General features: G+C 40.6%; 1 protein-coding gene across 12 annotated transcripts in view; it reads left to right on the top strand.

Annotated features, from left to right (window-relative positions):
- The window catches only part of MIA2 (MIA SH3 domain ER export factor 2), a 49780-nt gene that overhangs the window by 10930 nt on the left and 17759 nt on the right, over positions 1-21091 (top strand). For 9 of the 12 annotated variants that reach the window (XM_053379743.1, XM_053379752.1, XM_053379762.1 and 6 more), the window contains 12 exons: positions 530-757; positions 859-953; positions 9780-9911; positions 11718-11739; positions 11837-11925; positions 12926-12997; positions 13881-13991; positions 15632-15703; positions 16647-16751; positions 17930-18052; positions 19310-19433; positions 20127-20173. In XM_053379743.1, the coding sequence (XP_053235718.1) occupies positions 530-757; positions 859-953; positions 9780-9911; positions 11718-11739; positions 11837-11925; positions 12926-12997; positions 13881-13991; positions 15632-15703; positions 16647-16751; positions 17930-18052; positions 19310-19433; positions 20127-20173 (1220 nt within the window). Of the gene's footprint in view, positions 1-529; positions 758-858; positions 954-2340; positions 2492-5823; positions 6033-6218; positions 6437-9779; positions 9912-11717; positions 11740-11836; positions 11926-12925; positions 12998-13880; positions 13992-15631; positions 15704-16646; positions 16752-17929; positions 18053-19309; positions 19434-20126; positions 20174-21091 lie in introns of those variants that run through there. The other 3 variants (XM_053379836.1, XM_053379826.1, XM_053379845.1) reach the window with 3 other exon arrangements.

Below are 21091 nucleotides of genomic sequence, written 5' to 3'. Positions count from 1 at the left end.
CAGTAATAAATTGATATAAAAAGGCTTCCAGAAGTGATCAGGTTCAAATTCCATCAGTCATGCTTGTATACATCTCCACCCTAGCCAGTTTCCTGCTTCTAACACATTTAAATGCAGTAATTTTAAATTGTCAGTCGTAATAATTTCAGGGATGTCATCCAATGCTTTTTTCTTCCTTATTTTCTGCTTGCATTTCTTTTGCCGAAATTTGTGTTTCCTTCCCCCCTCCTTAATCAGACAATACTTCAGGTTTATGAAGGGACCTTTCTAGCCTCCAAGAGCTTCCTTGACCCATTTCATTAGCCATGCTTTGCTTTGGTGGTGTATTCCCTGATTTTAATAGTAACACCTAGCCTTTCCTTGTTTAAAAAATTATTGCTAATTATAAGTTGGGAGACTGTAGTACTGGAGAACTTTAATGATTGAATTGACAATGAGATATGAATAGGGATCCTGGGAATTGACAGGCAGGAAAAAATGGATAATCAGGTGGAAATAAACAGGATACCACTTTTGCAATTATTTGTAGGTATGACCAATAATGGAAAATTACCTGACGATCATCCTAAAGAAAAACATCACTTGAATTTGGATAAAGAACCTAACAGTGGCCAGCATACAGAAGCAAATAATGTGCCTCCAGTAAATACAGAGAAGAAAATACATACTTCAGCCAAAAATAGTCAACATCAGCCAAATTCAAAAAGAAAATTATCAGAGAACAATCTAGTGACTCATAACTATACTATCAGTAATGGTAAGGAATATGATTAATCTAAAAACTATAATTACATACAGTATTCTGTAAAGAAGATATATTGTAATACTCATTCTCTCTTCCTCTTTTACATGAAACAGAAAGAGAATGGCTATTTCAGATAATCCTGCATTTGAATGACTTCTGTGCCATTATAACATCTGTATTTTCAGTGATGGCATCTACCAGTAAAAAGGTACGTTTATTTATTTTGTATTTCTACAATAATCATAAAAATGCACTAGTTACAGCTTTGAAAACATTTTATTTGATGTTTAAGCACAAAATTCCTCCTAAGTTTGCATTTGCTAGTTCACTCCCCTGTCACTTCCCTGTAGTTTTCAAATAGCACTGAACCTGATCTAAAGTAGGAATGGACGGAAGTTATGAATGTTTGCAAGTTCAGATGGGGGAAAGACGGTATCCCTCAGCCTCACCTGTATCACAGAGTTATTATTGTATAGGTCAAATGAAAGAAGAATATATTGTAGCTGTCCTGAGTCATTTTCATATGATGGAAATTGATGCAAATATAAATAAAAATGTGGTAATTCAGAGAGTTGGTGAAAATGCACAAGCTTTAACTGCCTGACTGAAATAAGAGGACTCTAAAGTTTCAGAATCTTTCTAGCTGCAGCAGATTCATCATACAGTAATGGAATAAATAGGGGCACAGGTGGCGCTGTGGTCTAAACCACAGAGCCTCTTGGACTTGCTAATTGGAAGATCGTGGTTCGAATCCCCACGACGGGTGCTCTGTCCCAGTTCCTGCCAACCTAGCAGTTCAAAAGCACACCAGTGCAAGTAGATAAATAGGAACCGTTGCGGCGGGAAGGTAAACAGCATTTCTGTGCGCTCTGGCACTCATCACGGTCCTCCATGCACCAGAATCGGTTTAGTCATGCTGGCCACATGACCCGGAAAACTGTCTGTGGACAAATGCCGGCTCCCTCGGCCTGAAAGCAAGATGAGCGCCGCAACCCCATAGTTGCCTTTGACTGGACTTAACCCTCCAGGGGTCCTTTACCTTTACCTAATGGAATAAATGACTCTTATTCGGGGTTCCTTAAAATTTAACCGTAAGAGATTAAAAGTGTATGTTCTGATGAATTGACAGCCTGAACTGAAACATGCTTACTTGGACATAAGACCCACCAAGTTCAATTCAACTTGTGTCTTACGTATGCTGCATCTTGCAAATTTATCCATATTTAGATAAGTGAAGTTGCCTTAGTATTAAATACAAGTATAAGACAATTACATGAGAAAATAGATATTAATAAGAAACCAGTGCTGCCATACAGGTAGCATATATGTATTTCAAGTCGAGCTTTCAGGCCTTGTTATTTGTGAGTCTGGTAAGATAATATTTTCAGCTGAGTCATATACTTGTAAAAAAAGAAAAGAAAAAGTGTTACCTAAGCATCTGTTTAGCAATACCTTTTAAATACTTGCTGCGACTAATCTGATATTTCACAAGGACCTGACTACTGTAATACTATACTGGAAGAAAGTTGCTAGTCATTAACCTCCCTTTTGCACCCCTTCCTTAAACGCATACATGTCAAAGCAGGATCTCTTTCCCATTTGGAAACATAAGCTACAGGGAGCTCTTGTTATCTGGATAAACAACTAGGAAACTAGAGCTAATTTAATTATTCTTACAGATTTTTTAAACGTAACTTTTATGTGATTACTATACTTGGTTCATAAATGGAAAGAGCAGAGGAAGAGGTAAGTTTTTAAAGGTAGTTAAAACTTTTAACGATAGTGAAAGGTGGGGAATGTTGTATCTTTAGAGTGCCAGACTTTTTAGTGCCACATAGACACTCCAGTCTAGTAGATCCTTTACTGCTGCCTTTTTATTTCTTTTTTGCTTTGTAGTTTTGTCTTTTGACATTTTGAATACTATCACTTGTGAGAGTTGGCAGCTGAGCTTCTTAACTTATTCGTCATGTTTTAGGAATAGTTCCTAGGTCATGACATTCGTCGTGGTCCCAGGTAATGTCACCCAGGTATCAAGCTAATTTTCATGTTGAAGTAAAGGGCCAGCTGTTTATACACTGAGGTGCAAATAGCCTATACCAATTTAATGTAAGAATCTACAGAAGAAATTGTTATTAGAGTTAATCAAAATGTCTCCTATTTCATACTCCTAGACATAAATACAATTTTCCAGAGGAGGAGATTTTCCTTTTCTTCCTTGGCCCCCACCCACAGGCTATTAGCTTGATTTATTTCCCCTGCAATCTTTGCAGTTTTCTCCCGCTTCGGTGTTTCTACTAAGAACTGCAAGTACTACAAGGAATATTATCCCAAGTATTCTAGGATTCTTAACAACAAACTGTGCATTCTTATCTGTTTGAAGAGAAAAAGCACATGCTTGAACACAGTGTTACTTAAAATGCTCCCAGATTGAAACACAATGCTATAATTGTTATTGGAGTTAATTGTCACCTCTATGCTAATGCTGTTTAAAGTTCCCATAAATTTAATTTCCCCTCAAGTTTACAAAAAAGGGTAATCTGTATTAAGGTTCTGTAGCTTCAGCCTTTGTGGGGTGACCTACTTTCAGAATGGCTTCAAGATCAAGGTTGAGGAACCTGTGGCTCTCCAGATGTTGCTCCCATAACTTCCTGACCATTGGGCATGCTACGTGGGGCACATGAGAGTCAGCCTCATCTGGAGGGCTGCAGGTTCCCCTTCCCTCTTTAGATACTGCACATGGTTCCCCTTCCCTCTTTAGATGCTGCACATGGTTCCCCTTCCCTCTTTAGATGGGCTATGGACACATAGAAACGCATGCAGAGAACAAGCAGCACAAGTTGCTTGGGCATTGTTTTCCTTCTGCATTACAGTGTTAGAAGCTCCTCCTCTGAATATAGGTCCCTATCATCTTACTAGGAAAACAAGAAAATATTTATCTCAAAAGTAGTAGTCAACCAAAATTTATTTTCATTTATGTAAGATTGAGCATCATAGTCACTTATATTTTTATGAAAGAAGGCCCCAAAGACTAAACCCTATTTTAAACACAGTACTTGGAGATGGATTCCTTAATTATAATAAACCTAAAGGCAGTTCAATCCTGTTCTTCTCCCCACACCCATAGCTGTTGTGGTGCAAGGGCTTGTGCAATACAAATACAGTGGCAATACCATTTTTGCTAAATGGACAAGGGAATCTGTTTGTTTGCCACACTCTCGGCTGATAGAACTCTGTTTTTGAAACATGAAACCACAAAGGAAAGTGCTTGCCTGACAGCAGCTGTCCCCCACTTTTTAGCTTTTCCGGGGTGGGGGAGGGGACACCCTCTTTGTACAATACTCCTGTGTAGCAAATAGTTTTTCTTTAGCACCACACAGTAGCAGAGCCGAAGGCTGCCTCAGTAATGGGGAAAAAGAACAAGGGTCAACTTGCTCAATGCTGGATCCTATGCTTTGCGCTTCATCTGCTCAACACGAGCATAGTGTCAAATTCTTACTGCCCAGTATAACAATTTATTCAAGACATATGTCATTACGCCACTGAATTCAGTGTGATGTTGGACTGTGGCCTCAATGTGTTTAGAATGGAGCAGTTGGTGAAGTAAAAAGATCTCGAATATAATTTCCTACTGGGACGCAAGACTTAAAGCAGGGACTTGTTACACTGGCTGCATACACTGTCATAAACCTGTATCATAACATGGTTCTGCTTGGCTGCTGCTAATTCATGCCTGCTCAATCTGCATTTAAATAAGGCAATGATTTATAATTTATCAGTAGTCTGAGAAGCAGAGATACAAGTCTCAAACTAGTTATATTGACTTTGTAAAAATAAAAGTGTACTATTGAAAGAAGATATGTTTCAGCATAAACTAGTTCCCTACATGACTCTACTTAAAATTATCAGTGTTCTTTACTCCAGGGCCAGAATGTTCTGTTGGGGAGCGGAGCTTATTATTCCACCCCATATATTATCCCATAGGGAGCAGCTACATGTTTGGTTCCTGCTTGTGGTTTGGCCTGCTTGTGAAGATTTTTACCCCATGAGACCTAAGACATGTAGCACAATTCTGTACAGTATATGCTTGGAAGCACTGAGTTTGTTGGAAGATTTAAGACAGATAAAACTATGCAGAGCATAGTCAGACTATGGGCCTGTTGCTTCACTTCATTCGCAGATGGAGGCAGAAATGCTTGCGAATACCAGAGAGGAAAGTGCTCTTGTGCTCATGTTCTGCTCCTGATTTCCCACAGGCATTTAGCTGGCCATTGTGAGAACAGGAAGGTGGACCTAGGTGGCCAATGATCTGATCCAGCAGGCTCTTCTTGTGTTCTTACTCCTTACCTGTTTAGGGCTGCAGATTAGTTTATACCAATAGTCCATATCCTTCAGTCTTCCACAGATTAAAATAGGGATATGCTTGTAGCATGCTTCATCTCGTCCAAGGATCCTGTTGCAAGCCCTTAACCTCCTCAACTATCGCATATTGTTGAAAGCTCTCCAGTGCCCTTTGCATATGTTGCAGTATACTCTGCAATAACTTGCACCGGTTTAAAAGCCAAATGACTGATTTGACTTTGGCCGGAGAGAAAATTGCAACTGTCTTCTTTGGCATTTTTTTGTCTCACCAAATTAACTAACTTGCACCACCACCCTTTCCTAAAGCAACATGAGCAGACACAGACGATGGCTGCGTAGGGATTGCTTGCTCTGTGTCATTCAGGTCGCTGCTTGGAGTTGGTTTGTAGCCTCCTCGGGGCTGGATCATTTATTTTGCCCCTTGCGAGCATGCAGAAAAATACAGGGGAGTGGGTGCTTCCTGCTGCCGTGCAGTGGGGGCGACTGAAATGCCTATGCGGCCTCCTGCCCCAACACCGAAACAGCCTCTCCTTCCCCGGCGGCGCTGCCGTCTCTCCTCCTTCCCCCCTCTTTTTTTCCCTTTTAAAAGAAAACCCTTTCGCGGCGGCGCTGTCCTTCTTTCGCGGCGCCCGACTCTCCCTCCCCTCCGGCCATGGTTTCTCCCGGCTCCCCCCTCCGAAGCTGCCAGTGGTGCGTCCCGTTGGCCGGGCGGGCGCCCAGGACAGGAAGAGGCGGTGTGGGCGGCGCTGCCGGTTGCCGCTGGGCCGCCCTGAGCCGAGCCGCAGTTGCTGCAGTAAAGATGGCTGCTGCCAGCGACGCCGCCGTTGCGGGGGGCAGCCCGGAGGATGCCGCGGAGGCCGTGGCCGGAGGCCTCGGGCTGGGTTGGCGGGACAGCGCTCGGCGCTACTGCGGGCTGGCCTTGGAGAGCGTGAGTGCGGGGAAGGGCAGGGCGCCAGGGGGGCGTGGAGTCGTCGGCCTTTGCCGGGGCTCTGCAGCTCTGCGTTTCCCCCAGCTGTGATGCCGCCTTTGCTTGGCTTGTGACGAGAGAGAGGCCCAAAGCCTACCCCCCCCCCCACGTTGCGCCCATCTCACTGGCACGCCAGTCAAAGCTGCGGTACTCAAGAGGCGGCGGGATTACGCCCTGCACATGCTCAGAGGCACGGCCGTGTTGCTTCAAGCGTTCCTGGTTATTAAAAGCCCTTTCTAGGACAAAGTCCAGGTTCAGATGATGCCCTTTAATGACAAAATGCCTCCAGGCTGGCATAACGTCTCCCAGGTGGCTGTGTACCGTGGGTAGATGGTGGTAGGAATGCAACCATTGACTTAAGCCAAGTAGGTTGCCACCTTTTTCTGATAGAGTTCCTGTGCTGTTAAGAGCTGTGAGAGGCTGACATTCAGGTGGAGCTTTCTCATTGCTTCAGTTTAGTCCAGAGTTGTATTTTGTCTGTCACCTGTTTCTTAAAAGGATAGGCGGGTCTCTGTCTGGAAGAAGGAAAGAGGTGTCTGCTGTAAAACTCAAAAGTGGCTCTCTAATGTAGTCTGTTCCTCTCTCTTGTATCCTATTTGCTTCTGTAAGAATACTATAGGTTGAATTCACATGTGCATATTTGTCAGTCTTTGATTTGCCTCTATGTAGCAACCATTATAAGGGACGCGGGTGGCGCTGTGGGTTAAACCACAGAGCCTAGGACTTGCCGATCAGAAGGTCGGCGGTTCGAATCCCCGCGACGGGGTGAGCTCCCATTGCTCGGTCCCTGCTCCTGCCAACCTACCAGTTCGAAAGCACATCAAAGTGCAGGTAGATAAATAGGTACCTCTCCGGTGGGAAGGTAAATGGCGTTTCCATGCACTGCTCTGGTTCGCTATAAGCAGCTTCGTCATGCTGGCCACATGACCCGGAAGCTGTACGCTGGCTCTCTCAGCCAAGAAAGTGAGATGAGCGCCGCAACCCCAGAGTCGGCCACGACTGGACCTAATGGTCAGGGGTCCCTTTCTCCTTTACCTTTAGCAACCATTATAAATCAGGTACCTTGGATCAAACCAGCCTCAAATACTATGTTTTTTGGTAGAACCAATTCACGCCAGCTATTGTGTGATGAGACTTGCATGTGTGGATCAGTTTATAGTGTGTCTGAGATGGTGGTGCCCAAGTTCAAGAGCTGGGTTCCACTTGACCATAGAAAAGAGTGATGTTAGACAGTTCACTAACCTATCTCATACAGTAAGTTTGTCGTCAGAATGAAATAATTGAGGCAGGGATGGGGAAACTGTGGCCCTCCAGATGCTGTTGGAATCCAACTATCATCAGCCCAGCTGTTGTGTTCAGTGATTACCCAAGTTGTAGTCCAGCAACATCTGGAAGGCCACATCTTTGCCATACTCAGATTGTAATGCAATTGCGCACAAAAGAATGCGGTAGTATTACTTGCAGTAATAACAAACTGATTTGATATATTGGTAAAACTGGGTTTGTATGTTGTGTATGTAACAGTCATTCAGATAACCATGGTTTTTCACTTTATAAATTCGCCACAAGTTGTTTTCTCTCTCTGTATGTATTTTCTCTTTTTATATTTTGATGTGTTGTTCAGTCTTGTGCATGTTTCTTCAGAAGGCTTGATGCCAACTGGATGCACGACTGCCTGGGAGCTACATGATGGAAGAAAGGCAGATGAAGATAAATAAACTCCTTGTGTCTTAACTCAGTCTGTTTTTCAAAAGTTTTCCAGGACATGATGAGTTCAAGAAACTTTAGGGAACATTCACAAGACTGGATGCCACACCAAAATCATGGGACGGGTGGAGGAGGAGGAATATATTCATATGAAAAATGGTTGTGTAAATCATCACTACGTTTTCTCAGAGTGTTAATGTGGCAAAGCATAGTTTTGAACATCTTATGCTTTTATTGGTTTAGGCTGTGAAATAAAAAGTTGAGAAGGGAAACTGATAAATTGTTTCTTATGTGGGAGAAATGAATAGGCTACCATGTCAATACAAGAACAGCCAATTCTGAACCAAGGATTGCTCAAGAGCCCAGTTTGGTTTTAAAAACCTCATCTTGTGTTGAAAATGGAAGAATAGCATGGAAAGATCTGCTCTGCATTATGTATGTGGTGGTGAAGTTTCTGATACAGATTAGTGAAGCTGTTATGAGGCCATAAAATGTTCATGAACAATCCAGTGTTTGAGGGATCAAAACGAGAGTGGGGGAAATTGCCTGTTTGGCTGGGTTTAAAATGCAGGTGCATAGTTTTGCAGGGCAGCTGTAGATGTGGCGATAGTAAAGCTAAGATTCAAGGATCCAGAAATAAGGTGGCTGAGTGATAGAGTTACAATAAAGAGTCTTGTAACACTTTTGCCCTTTTCCTTTACTGGGCATAACCTTTCATGGGCCATAGTGCACTTCATGAGATGTGAAAGTTTATGCCATACTTTGTTGTTTTTGCTATAACAGTCTAATCCTTCTGGAAATTTAAGGATAGAGTGCAGTTAATAGACTGAGAAAAAAGTGTATACGTGGCGGGTGAGCTAAATAACAAAAAAGCAGAAGGAGGCTCTGAAGAAATCACAATGCATAATGTCAGAATGGCCTGTAAGTTGAGTACTAAGAGGATTGGCCAAAAGGTGGGGTATCTAAAGGGAAAGTGTGACACTAGGCAGTAGCCTGAAAAGCAGGAATCTGATGAAACCTGATTATGGAGACATGAAGAAATGGAGTCAAAGAAAAATTCACATGGGATGGAAAATAGGAAGGAATTAGAAAAATGATGGAGATTTGAAGGGATAGGTACTGTGTTCCAAAAAGTCACTGGCTATATAAATACCTTAGAATCTAGATCAGGGATGAGGAACCTGGGGCCCTCCAGATGTTGATCAGGCTAGCATGGTCAATGGTCAAGGATGATAAAGTTGGGAGTCCATGAAAACTGGAGGGCCACAGGTTCTCTATTCCTAGTCTATAGAGTCTGACAGGGCTATTATTCCTTTTAAGAATTTTATGTAAAGGGAGCTCTGCAAGTTGTAGCTCCTGCTGTCACTGCAACATTGTGATTTGGCAATTCTAGAAGGACAGTGAGATGGAACCAAGAAGCAGTGTGCGGAAGCAAGGTCTTTGTTTCATATATTGATTTCATCTAGGCAACCAAATCTTTGACACTGCCTTATATTATAAGTCTGTTTTCTGTTATTTGCTGTTTAGCAGTTTTGTCCTATATGGAGAGAGGCACTGTAAGCTAGTTCTCTTGCTAACAAGTGTTCATAGTTCTATTAATAATTTTTCCCTCCTTTATGAGCATCAACTTTTGGGGTTTCCTAAAAAAAGCAAACCTATGTAAGCAAACATTGGATAGCACACTATCTGTCTTATTTAGAAGTGTGCATACAATACTATCAAGAACATCACTCAGGGCTTCTGATAAGTGTCTATATCAGTTCTAAAAAAGTAAACATAAAAGACTGAAGCACTAAACTGTGGAGTTTGCTTATGATGAGACATTCTTCTCTTTCCCCCTTTCAACTTTTCTATTGTATTGATTTCTGTCTTACAAAAATGTTTTATCAATTGTGTTTTGAAATAACGCTGAATTAGCCTGATCAAATATACACAGTTTATGTTAACACCTTGCTCTTAATTGTTGGGGGAAAAGCTTGTTTTGTTTGTTTTTGTTTTAAGGTTCTTGCAGCATTGCCTGAAAATATGAAACCTGGTCCAGATCTTTATGGCTTTCCATGGGAAATGGTGATTTGTGGTGCAGTTGTTGCCGTTTTTACTATCTTACTTCTGATGTGTAGGAGTTATCAGTCAGTAAGTATTCAGTATGAGTTATACAGAATTTCATCAAACTTGTTGGATTGCTTTAAAAATACTCATTTGTATTTTGAGAATCCTATGTAGCATTCTTCCAGACTTCTGTGATGTGGCTTTGGATTTTAGCTGTAGAATTAAATACTTGTCTGTATTTTGGCAGCTTCATATTTCAACCTGGTGTCGGAAAAGCAAATTAAACAAAATCCATCTCCATGTTCAGTTGCATTTATTTTAATAGTTTATATTTATTTCAGCTTTAATAAATTGGCTTTCTTTGAAATATTCAAGACTATATAGGTTACAGTTTCAGAATAAATTTTGAAGAATTACTAAATTATACTCAGTAGTGTAAACTGCTGTCCCTGATGATGTAACTATCTAATTTTCTCCTTGAACTAGTATTCTTCATTTTTGTCCATTCGGCCTCTCCCTGATTCCCACCACATCTTTTTAAAGATGTTAGTATATTGCTCTGATGTTTCCTTGCAGCTTGAAGAAACATTATACAAACTTTAATTTGTGTGAGATTTTGTGTGTATTTTTCATCAGCAAGATGATGAAACAACATTTGAATCTATTAAATTAGGAATATCTTTATTTTTTGACTACATTATTGCGTTCTGAAGTTCCACATCCATTCAATCTAGACTGATTTCTTTAAAAAGCTTTTAAATCTAAGACAATAGTCTTCCTGTACTATTTCACAGGCAGTGACTGATTACCACAGTACAGTGGTACTTCGGTTTACGAACTTAATTTGTTCCGGAGGTCTGTTCTTAACCCAAAACTGCTCTTAACCTGAGGCGTGCTTTCGCTAATGGGGCCTCCTGCTGCTGGCGCACCACCGGCCCATAATTTTCGTTCTCATCCTGGGGCAAAGTTCTCAACCTGAGGTACTACTTCCGGGTTAGCGGAGTTTGTAACCCGAAGCGTTTGTAACCCGAGGTACCACTATACTACTTTTTTGCATGAAGTGCAGAAAGAATGGAGTGGGAAGCATTTGCATGTCAAAGTTGTGCAAAGGGTCCACTCCATTCACAAGCTGTTTGTTACTTTGAGTCATTGGCAGACATAATGATGGGGAATGGATTGGGCAGAGGTTTTCAACCTTTTTGAGTCCACGGCTCCCTTGACCAACTACATTCTTTCTGTGGTAGTGAAAGGTGGAGAATGTTGCATCCGTAGAGTGCTGAACTGCTTAAGTGCCACATAAACACTCTAGTCTAGTAGGTCCTTTACTTTTGCAATTTTGTTATTTTTTGCTTTGTAGTTTTGCCTTTTGGCATTTTTAATGCTATTGCTTGTGAGAGTTGGCAGGTGAGCTAACTTTCATGTTGAGAAAAGGGCCAGCTGTGTATACACTGAGATACAAATAGCCTATGTGATTGCATGCTCCTTTCTGAGAGCAGTCTTGTTTATCCCCAGTTAAGATATACAACTGCAGTAATATTAGCAGTCTGTTAAGGCTAATTAAGTTCCCCATGCAGAATTATGAACTAGCTGCATATTCTGAGAATCCTGTTTATGTGGCGAATGAGGTTAGCTTTAACCGTTGTTAATATTGTGATGTATCATTTAACTGTGATTAAAGGGGGTGTGGGGAGGAAGTGTGTGATTCTGCAAGTTGCTTGCCTATTTTTGATCTTTTAATTGATTTTAAGAGAGCCCTGATTTAACATTTGCTCTGGCGCTGGGAATCTACTTTGTTGACTATGCTACTCTAAATTTCCCTTAATATTGAAAACTGAGCCTCAATCCCATCTATGCTGTAAACAAACTGCAATATTTGCTCTTCTTTTGCAGATTAGAAGTAGACTTTATGTAGGTAAGTTCAAATTTTTGTCTGTGAGTTGAGTTTAGCTGCAGTTGAAACCGTTTTCTCTCCGTTAAAGGTTACCACATATAGCTCTTCCTCTTTTTAGGAAGAGAGAAACAGCTTGCCAGTAAAGTTGCTGAACTAGTTGAAGACAAATGTAAAGTACTGGAAAAACTCAGTCTCTGCAAAAAAGAGGTAATGGTTACTGTTTCCCTTCAAAGCATAAATGCTTAGAGTTATTGCTTCTGCCCAGATTTTTAAAATACTAGAATATAGAGTTCCATATTTTATTTTATTTTATTTTATTTTATTTTATTTTATTTTATTTAGTATCGATTTGGCTTAATGAATGCGTGTGTACCTGGAAGTTTTCCCCCTTCATTTCCCTTCAATTACCATTTCTTATTTCAATGCACTTGCACAACCTCATTACATAGGAGCTGCATTCAGATGATGAACGAGTATTTTTCCTTCCTTTGTATGAGTGAGAAAACCAACCAACCAACCAGAAAGCTTTCTTTTAACCAAGTTTCCTGTGTAGTCTGAACCAGGAAAATATGGCTAACGGTTATGGAACAAGCCAAGATAGTGAGCCATAGTGGAAACTGACTTAATATCCAGGCTTGTTCTGAAACCGTTAACCATGCAATATGCCTGCAATAGAAATGCTATAATGTGCAAAGATGCCTAGATCACCCACAGCAAAAGGGTGATAACCATGCTAAGAGGGAAGAGTTCATTGGTACCAGGTCATAGAGCAGTGCTCCCCAAACTTCTCCCTGCCATGGACCACTTAAAAATTGCAGAGGCTCTTGGCAGGCTACTTAATCATTTTTCTGTCTGTAGTAGCAATGGTAATGCACTGTGCTAGGTGCTGTAGGGTTTTAAATTGATTTTTTATAGACATGTCACAGACCACCTGAGTGAAGCTCATGGACCACAGATGGTCAGTGCACAGCAGTTTGGGAACCCTTGGCTTATAGAACCTTGTTTTCCTGAGAGTTCTGCTAGGAATTGTCCCTCTCTGGGCTCCCATACTACTATTTGGAACACCCTGTTTAGCCTAGTTCTTGACAAGTCTGATAATTATAAAGCTGAAATGTGTGGAGCTTTTGCTAGCAGAGGAGTTTGAGGAGCACAGCCATAGTTGTCTGATTTCCTTTATTTTAATTCTAACATGGGATTTTCATTTTAGTATGAAGAGTTAGAAAACTCCCTAAAAGATGGCAGTCTTCTGCAAGGGTTAGCCAGTACATCAAGCATGAAGGTAAAAGTTGAACTGGGAAAAGTACTTGTATAATATTCATTTTATTTATATACCAACTTCATATTTTAATATAAGCCTCTATTTGGCTTAAAAACAACAAAAATGAATCAATGTAAGAAAAAGAATAAAGATTACACATTCAAAAATAATACAGTTTCTAATCCTGCTAATCATCTTCATCATAATTCCACATTTTAAGGAACATAAATGAATGAACATCTGTAAAATATATTTTATAAACTAGAATATTCTTTACCACCTGATCCTGTGCATGTTTGTTCAGAATTCCAACTGTGTAAGTAAGTGGGGCTCACTTTCAAATATGTAAGCATTGAACTGCAGCACTAGGTAGGTTTTTGTTGTTGTTTATGACGTGTATGTATACTAACTCACTGCTTTTTGTTGGCTATTGTGTCCAGTCACAAGGCATTAAGTTAGGATTTTACTGTACAAGAGCGGAATCTGGAATTTTGGTAATCTCACATTTCATTTTTAAAGGCTTTTAACCCTATCTGTGCAGATAAGCTCAACAAAATGTAGGAAATGTGGGATGTCATACTCTGCATAGGCTCTTTTATCCATGCAAGGCTGGCAGAAGTAGAATCAAGTATGTAAAATGAAGTAGATTGTGCTAACTTTAATTTGCATGATTTATGCAGGTTGAATAAATTGATTTTGTACATCCTTGACCTAGGCATTTAATTTTTAGTGCATTAAACTTAAGTATAATGAATACATCCAATGTAGCCTGGTCTGTGGAGCTGCTCTTATTGTTTCTATAATACATAATTAAAGTTAAAAGTGCTCAGTAGCTACTACTTAATTCTCGATTAATCTTATTACAAATGTCTTCATGTTATCTTTCAAAACTTGATTATTTTAGGCAGCATATGAAGAACTGAGCAGCTCAAACTCTGCACTCAAGAGTGACATAGAATGTTTAGAAAAAGAACTTAAAGAAGAGAAGTCCAAACGATCAGAGCAGGATGACTTGGTATGTCTTTTGTTCAAAGCAGTCTTTCTCAGGCAGAAAGTTTGGCCTTCAAAGAGAAATCAGATAGTGTAATTCATCTGCATTAAAATTAGAATATCCTGTCCTCATCTCCTCTCTATTTGCTTTTTTTTTTAAGAATAACATTAAGTCATTGAAGGTCAATTGCTCCTGTGGCTTTTGATCAGAAACACTTTGTACTTCATATTCCAAATATGTTAAATGTATTGTTTCTTTATCAGACTGATCCACATTTTTTCAGTGTGTCCTGGAGGCAGCACTGTTTGAATTTAATTATGTACAGCAAGGGTTGCCAACATTTTTGGTTCCAAGGACACATTTGTAAACCAGAGAAACTGCAGTGGGCATCACATTGCAAACAAGTGCACACTGCAGCCTATTCTTTTGGCTTCTTTCAAGCCTAATTTCAGCAGCGGGGAGGGAGCCCTGTGGGTTCCAAGGAAGACCGTAGAGGGCACATGTACCACCATATTTGCAACCCCTGAACCCAATGTTGGTTCTTAAAGTGCGGCTAACTCTATGTCGGCATCTTACTCTCTGTGTGTGTTTTGCTCATCCAAGGATGATTTATTGCCATTTTAATTAACTGTAGCTAATTCCTGAACAGGCATGCGCGTGACGCTGTGGGTTAAACCACAGAGCCTAGGACTTGCTGATCAGAAGGTCGGCAGTTTGAATCCCTGCGACGGGGTGAGCTCCCGTTGCTGATCCCTGCTCCTGCCAACCTAGCAGTTCGAAAGCATGTCAAAGTGCAAGTAGATAAATAGGTAGTGCTCCGGCAGGAAGGTAAACGGCGTTTCCGTGCTCTGCTCTGGTTCGCCAGAAGTGGCTTAGTCATGCTGGCCACATGACCCGGAAGCTGTACGCCGGCTCCCTCGGCCAATAAAGCGAGATGAGCACCGCAACCCCAGAGTCGGTCACGACTGGACCTAATGGTCAGGGGTCCCTTTACCTTTACCTAATTCCTGAACATCGGAAAAAAGTCCAGTTGAATTCAGTGGGACTTTTCTCCCATGTATTCAGCATTCTGTGAGAATCATACGTGGACTACAGTTAATTGGACTTCCTGTTTCCATGTGCCAGTGTTGTTTGTTTAGATGAATGTATAAGAGTAGGAAGATCTTTCAGAATGTAAACGTTATCACAAAGCTAATAGAATTGAATGTTTTCTTGACAAATGTGCGTAGAATACCTTCATAGAGAATGAGACATTTGCCTTTGGGGCACAGTAGATAGAGCCAGTTGACTTTTAGAAGTTATTTGATCAACTTTCTAAAGCATATTTTATAACAGGGGTGGGGAAATGCCCCAATAGCCACATTGACAAATGGGAGGGGCTGTGCACTTGTCAATTTCAAAGAAAGAATTGTGACAACACTTAGAATGCACTCCCAACTCTTTCTTTGCAGCCTGGCTGGATTAAGTCAAAGAGTGTCACTTATATTTTATTGCAATCTATATAGTATCCTGTCGATGAGAGCTGAAAATAAAATGGTCGCAGGTGATCCCTTGAGAAATACAGTATTTAAATCTTAATTCAATACAGTGTTTGTTCACAGTTGTTTTGACAAGGCAGTATCAACCAGAGTGTTTTATATAAATTTATTTTACTGTCTTTGTAGTTGATTGAAATACAGAGAAGAATGGAATCCTTAGAAAATGAAGCAAAGTCTATTCAAATGCAAGTAGCTGAAGTAAGCCAATCTTGAGATATTAATGTAAATGTTTCATCATGCACCACAGCAAAATCTTGGACCTCACTGTCAACATTTTTCATTAGTCTTGAACACAAGTTCTTTATGTCTGCTCTGTTTAGACATTTCTTTCTTGTAAACAAATTGAATTCCTCTTGGCTTGCCATTAAAGGTGGTTTGCCTTTTTCTGCAGTAATTTGGCATTCTAAGAGGAGAATTCAGGACTTTTTATTTATTTCAACATTGCAAATAATTTAAGCCAAAGTTATCCAGAGCAGTTATGCATCAGTGATGTCAATGTGGGGCGGGGGAGACCTCCACAAGCTGCTGCTGTGCCATTGGCAACCAGGTTCCATTGTTGTCACTTAGAACACAGGGTGTACACACAGCGTCACTAGTGCTGTTTGACAGGTGGAACTGTGTATTGTCATATTAGTCAGTGGAGAAAGCCCTGCTTGCTTATTTTATTTTTCATTAAAATATCTTTCAAAAATCAGCATGCAGAGTTAATGAATGGCTCACAGCTTTAGAACCCCAGACCATTGAGAGGTTTTTGGTGCACAGATCACATGCCTATGATATATATAATTTACTGCTGCTGAAGGTGGGATGCTGGGATTGCATGCATCTATGCCCCAGATTCACAGGATTGCAAGATGAGCAGAAAGGTTTGTACCTGTTGTTTATTTTGGAGAGCATTGTGTGTTTGGCAGGGGAAAGGTGGGTTCTGTGAACATAGTTATATATCTCTGTGCCCTCATCCACAGTATATCTTAGTAAGTATCACTCAGTGGAACATAATTTTATGATATGGTATTAGGATTGATTGTAACAGGTCTAATGCCTAAAGGAATTGATAGAAATAACAAAAAATGTACATGCGATTTTATGTATTTTTGTATATACTTATATTATCAGCTTCACTGTGCTTTATTTCACTAAGGCCAAGTCCACATTAAAAGTATATGAGATCAACAGAGAGAGATTGAAAATATCTGTCCAAGATGCAATAGCTGAAAACAACCAACTTCATGAAAGTGAAAAACAGGTATATTATTTACACTGTGTAGTTTTATAGAGTGCCTTTTAGGAACACTGTATCCTCACTTTAGAATAATTTATGGTTTTAAATATTGTTAAGGCTCCGGTTTAAATTATTATGTAGATTAATGAAAGTTGGAGGGAAAGTGTGATAGCCCACAGACTGCTATAATTTTTGTGACTTTGCCTTCCATGGGGTAAATCAGTTGCAACTTCTATGAGTGGTTGGATGTTCCGAGCTGCTTGGCATTTCAGTGCATTTATTAAGACACAGGCCTTTTGGCAGGGTGTGTGTGTGTGTGTGTGTGTGGTTCAATTGCTTCCTTGCCATCAGAGTGGTTGGATGCTCTTTGGTCTTGGAGGGTGTGTTTCCTTCAGAACTCTCTTCTTTCTCTTTGTCTTCCCTATGGAGGCTTTTCTAGATTGATGTGCCTGGGACAATGTCAGGACAGTATTTCTGAGCTACTATCTCAGTCAGCTTTTAATATTTGTCTCGCTGCAGATTGGATCCACCTCATATTTCCAGCTTGGGGATGATTAATCATAGGCTTGGGTTGCGTTCTGGTAACATGAAAGCTGGACTTGTTCCACATAGTCAGGTTTTATGCTTTAAATCTCTAGCTCTATATTGGCCAGAACATTCTGGGTTATATCATGTTGTGTCTCTCAAGCTGATGGGAAGTTCTTTGCTCCAGTAGAGCCTTCCATCAGCAGAATGGGAAGGAAGGCAATTTTGTTGATTTCCCTTCCTCCCTGGAGACCCCTTCTGCCCTCTTACACTATTCTAAGGGCTTCCTGCCACCCAACCATTCTGAAGCAGATTTCACAGGGCAGGTTTGAAAAATTGCCCCCCTTCCTGTTCCACTGATGGAAGGTTCTGTTGGATCAAAAAGTCTTTTATTAGTGTGCAAGACACAATTGGATGCAACCTTATATATTCCCATGCTTCTTTAAAACAGAAAAAGTTCAATAAACATGATTTTAGATTTCATGTATAGCAAAAGAACAGCTGTCAAAAATTAGAACATATGAAATGTCAGTTAAAACACAAAATATTCAGCTCAATGAATTTTGCTGTATGTAATGTTAAGAATTTAGGCCAGACCTTTTAGAACTAAATATTATGAAATTCTAATAACTGGTTGGTATAAATTAAGTATTGAACTTTCTAACTTTTGTTTCCAGCTCTTAAAAGAAGCTGAAGGACAGAGTGAACAATTAAGTGAGTTAAATGAACAAGCAAAAATGTTAGAAACCTCAAAAGCAGGTATGGAGGAGACTCTTAAAAACAAAGAAAGTCAAGTCAAGGTAAAATTAAAGATTTATTTATTATATTTATATCCCAACTTTTTTCTCAAAGGATGGTTCTCCTACAACAACCCTGTGAAGTAGATTAGCCTGAAAGGCAGGGACCAGCTCAAGGTCACTCAGTGACTTTCCTGACCGAATGGGGGTTTGAAACCTGGTTTCCCAGGTCTTAGTCTAACACTTTAACCAACCGCTGGCTGCGGCTCTTGCTTTACTTTATTCATATGGACATGTGCGAATTCTGTGCATGCCTAATGTCACCTGGCACACAGGAGGAAATTTGTTATTTATTTTGGGGCTCTTATCGTGGGAAGACTGCATCAGCAGGAACAGCAGGAAGGGTTCTTGAATTCTAGAGGAGAGATAGATAGATGATAGATAGATAGATAGATAGATAGATAGATAGATAGAAAGGGAAAATTCCAGGAATTGCAAGAGAACCAATTTTATTATGTATATAATTCCCTCCCCGCCTCCCTCAAAGTATTGCTTGGTGTGCTTCAAAATCCTGCCACTCAACAACAGCTTGCACTCCTCCCTTTGGGAATATTTGGAGAGATGCAGATGCTTCCCTCAGGCACTGATAACACGGCTTGGAACTGTGGTTGCCTTGTAGCTTCATTGATTCCTATGGGAGTCACTGGTGCAAAGCTCTAGGAGGGAGCATGGTAGACTGGTATGTTTGGCAGGTTGCTAAGCCCTTTTTAATTGGCTGAGCTGTAGGGTTATCTGCTTAAACTTCTTGGAGTCTTCCCTCCTCTCATATCAAGCATTCCATTTGTGTAAGTGAATGGGAGAAAAGGCCTAGGCAGAAAACTAGGGCCATAATATTTCACTGATTTCTTTAGGCAGCTATCCACATCCCTCCAAATTCCTCAAAGGGCAATTTCCAAATAGCTTTAGTGGAGTTTCAGGTGCCTTTTCAGAGACCAAGGAAGCTAGTGGTCAGATACAGATTTGCAGTGCTGGATAGAGAGAAAAACCTGCCTGCAACTTTACTTGGGGTTCTGGAATTCTACTTGTATTGAGTTTGCAGGAGGTCTAGCTACCACACTAATGCATGCTGTTGTAAAAGTTTTTCTATTAGAAGTAGTCCACATGGAAAAGGAACTATTCCTGAAAAAAACACTCAATATGAAAATACTGTTAAACATTCAATAGGTTTATTGAATATATATGAAATGAATAAAATCATGAATTTGCTTTGTGAAGAGCCAAGGACTCATTTGTGCATCTTGTCTTATAAATATGGTATAGTCACTGACAGAGTGCTTGTTGAAGATGAAAGACTGGAGCTGTACATTAGATGAACATGCTGCTGCTGAAGACAACCATTGGGATAATGATATAAAGACTGAAACAGAAAATGGGGAGCACTTGGGTAAATCATTGTTCATTTCCTACGGAAAGGGAAAGAAAAGAGAAATTATTTCATTTTCAAATTCTAGAATTGTCACCTGTTCTCCTCCTTAATATGTGTGAATCAACTACATACAAGGAATTAAACAAAATCTATGACATAGGTATTAATAGGCAATAGCTTGTTGCATTCAGTACATAAAGTGGATTTTCACCAAAGCTTTATGTTGACATATGCTAGATTTCTCTGTGCTGCAGCCGACTGCTCAATGTAACCCCTGAAGTTAAAAAACTTAGAAAAAGACAATCCAAGTTGTTGAGACTCTAACCCCAGGATAACTTGGCAAAGCACAAACTGGTCTGACAACCACTGCTCGTTCTTGTCCTTAGCCTGAGGATAAGTAGCCCACATGAAAAGGTCAAGGAACTTAATTAAGCCTGAGGAGTGTAATTCTCGCATTGGATTGATTACACATTTCAAACGCATTTCAGAAAAACTGCTTCTGTAAAGCACGGTTAGATGAATAATGTCCCTATCCCCTCCCTCTCGAACTCACTGCTTCTTACAAACAGTACAACTGTTTTTAAAACTTGGGCAAAAGAAATCTTTCCCACTTAAAAGGCAATACTGTGTTTTATAAATAAATAACGAAAGAAAAAGTTTTCTGTGATTTGTTGGTTTTTTTTCACATTCTCTTCATTTCCCTTAAACCAGATGATCAGGAAAAACGAACTGTAAAAAAGTTGATTTATGCTGCGAAGGTAATACACTAATATTGTGATCATTTTCTTTACTGGTTTATAAAAACATGTTTTTTTTGGGGGGGGGAATTAAAGCAATTTTTAAAAAAAGTTCAGTAGAAAATATCCGCAAGCTTTTTTGGAATGATAGGATCCAGAGTTGCCCTTTTGTGAATGGAAGAGTTTCTTCCATGCATGAAGTGGGCTGAGTTCCAACTAACTGGACAAAGGAAGAGAGACCATTTTAACTACTGTAATTTTTCAATTTCTGCTGTTCACTGCTCCACCTCCCGCACTGTCCCAGAGGGGCTGCTGGGAGAAGGAGAAATCGCTGAAAATTGCCTCCGCCAATTGCCTCCGCCAGAAGCAGCCTATGAGCGGAGTCCTGCTCATAAGAACTCTGGATTCAAGCCAAAGAATTATTTTAATGGTGTGCCTCTTTAGTATATGTGATGCAGTGGGGTGCTGCTATTGCTTAACTATTGCCAGGGATTGGCAGGGCTCTGATGTGTGTGTGATGGAGGCAAGGGGGTTGGAGACTGACCCAGGAGCAGGGCTCCCCAGTGATTTATGGTGTTTGGTGCCACCTGTGAGGCAGAAGCCAGGGCAGGGGGAAGAGGAGAAGAAGGGTTGGAGGAGTCAGAGACAGAAGTGGGGGCGCAGGAGACGTTGGAAGCGGAGAAAGAGGCTGTTCAGGCGAGGGGCAGGCTGGTCCAATCCCTGCCAACCCCTGCTCTGCTGTTTTTTAGAACCAGGAGATGCTCCGCCATGACCTCCCTGCCAATTTGGATACAATAAAGGAACTGGAGGCCCCTCGACTGTCCTCGGGTCCAGTATTGGACCACTTTGACCGGATATCCCCAGCCGATGTGGACAGACTCCTCCGAGCTGGAAAGCCCACCACCTGTCCTCTTGACCCGTGCCCGTCTTGGCTGATTA

This window comes from Podarcis raffonei, chromosome 1 (assembly GCF_027172205.1).
Source record: "Podarcis raffonei isolate rPodRaf1 chromosome 1, rPodRaf1.pri, whole genome shotgun sequence".
Lineage (NCBI taxonomy): Eukaryota > Metazoa > Chordata > Lepidosauria > Squamata > Lacertidae > Podarcis > Podarcis raffonei.
This window is presented reverse-complemented; position numbering and strand designations above follow the sequence as displayed.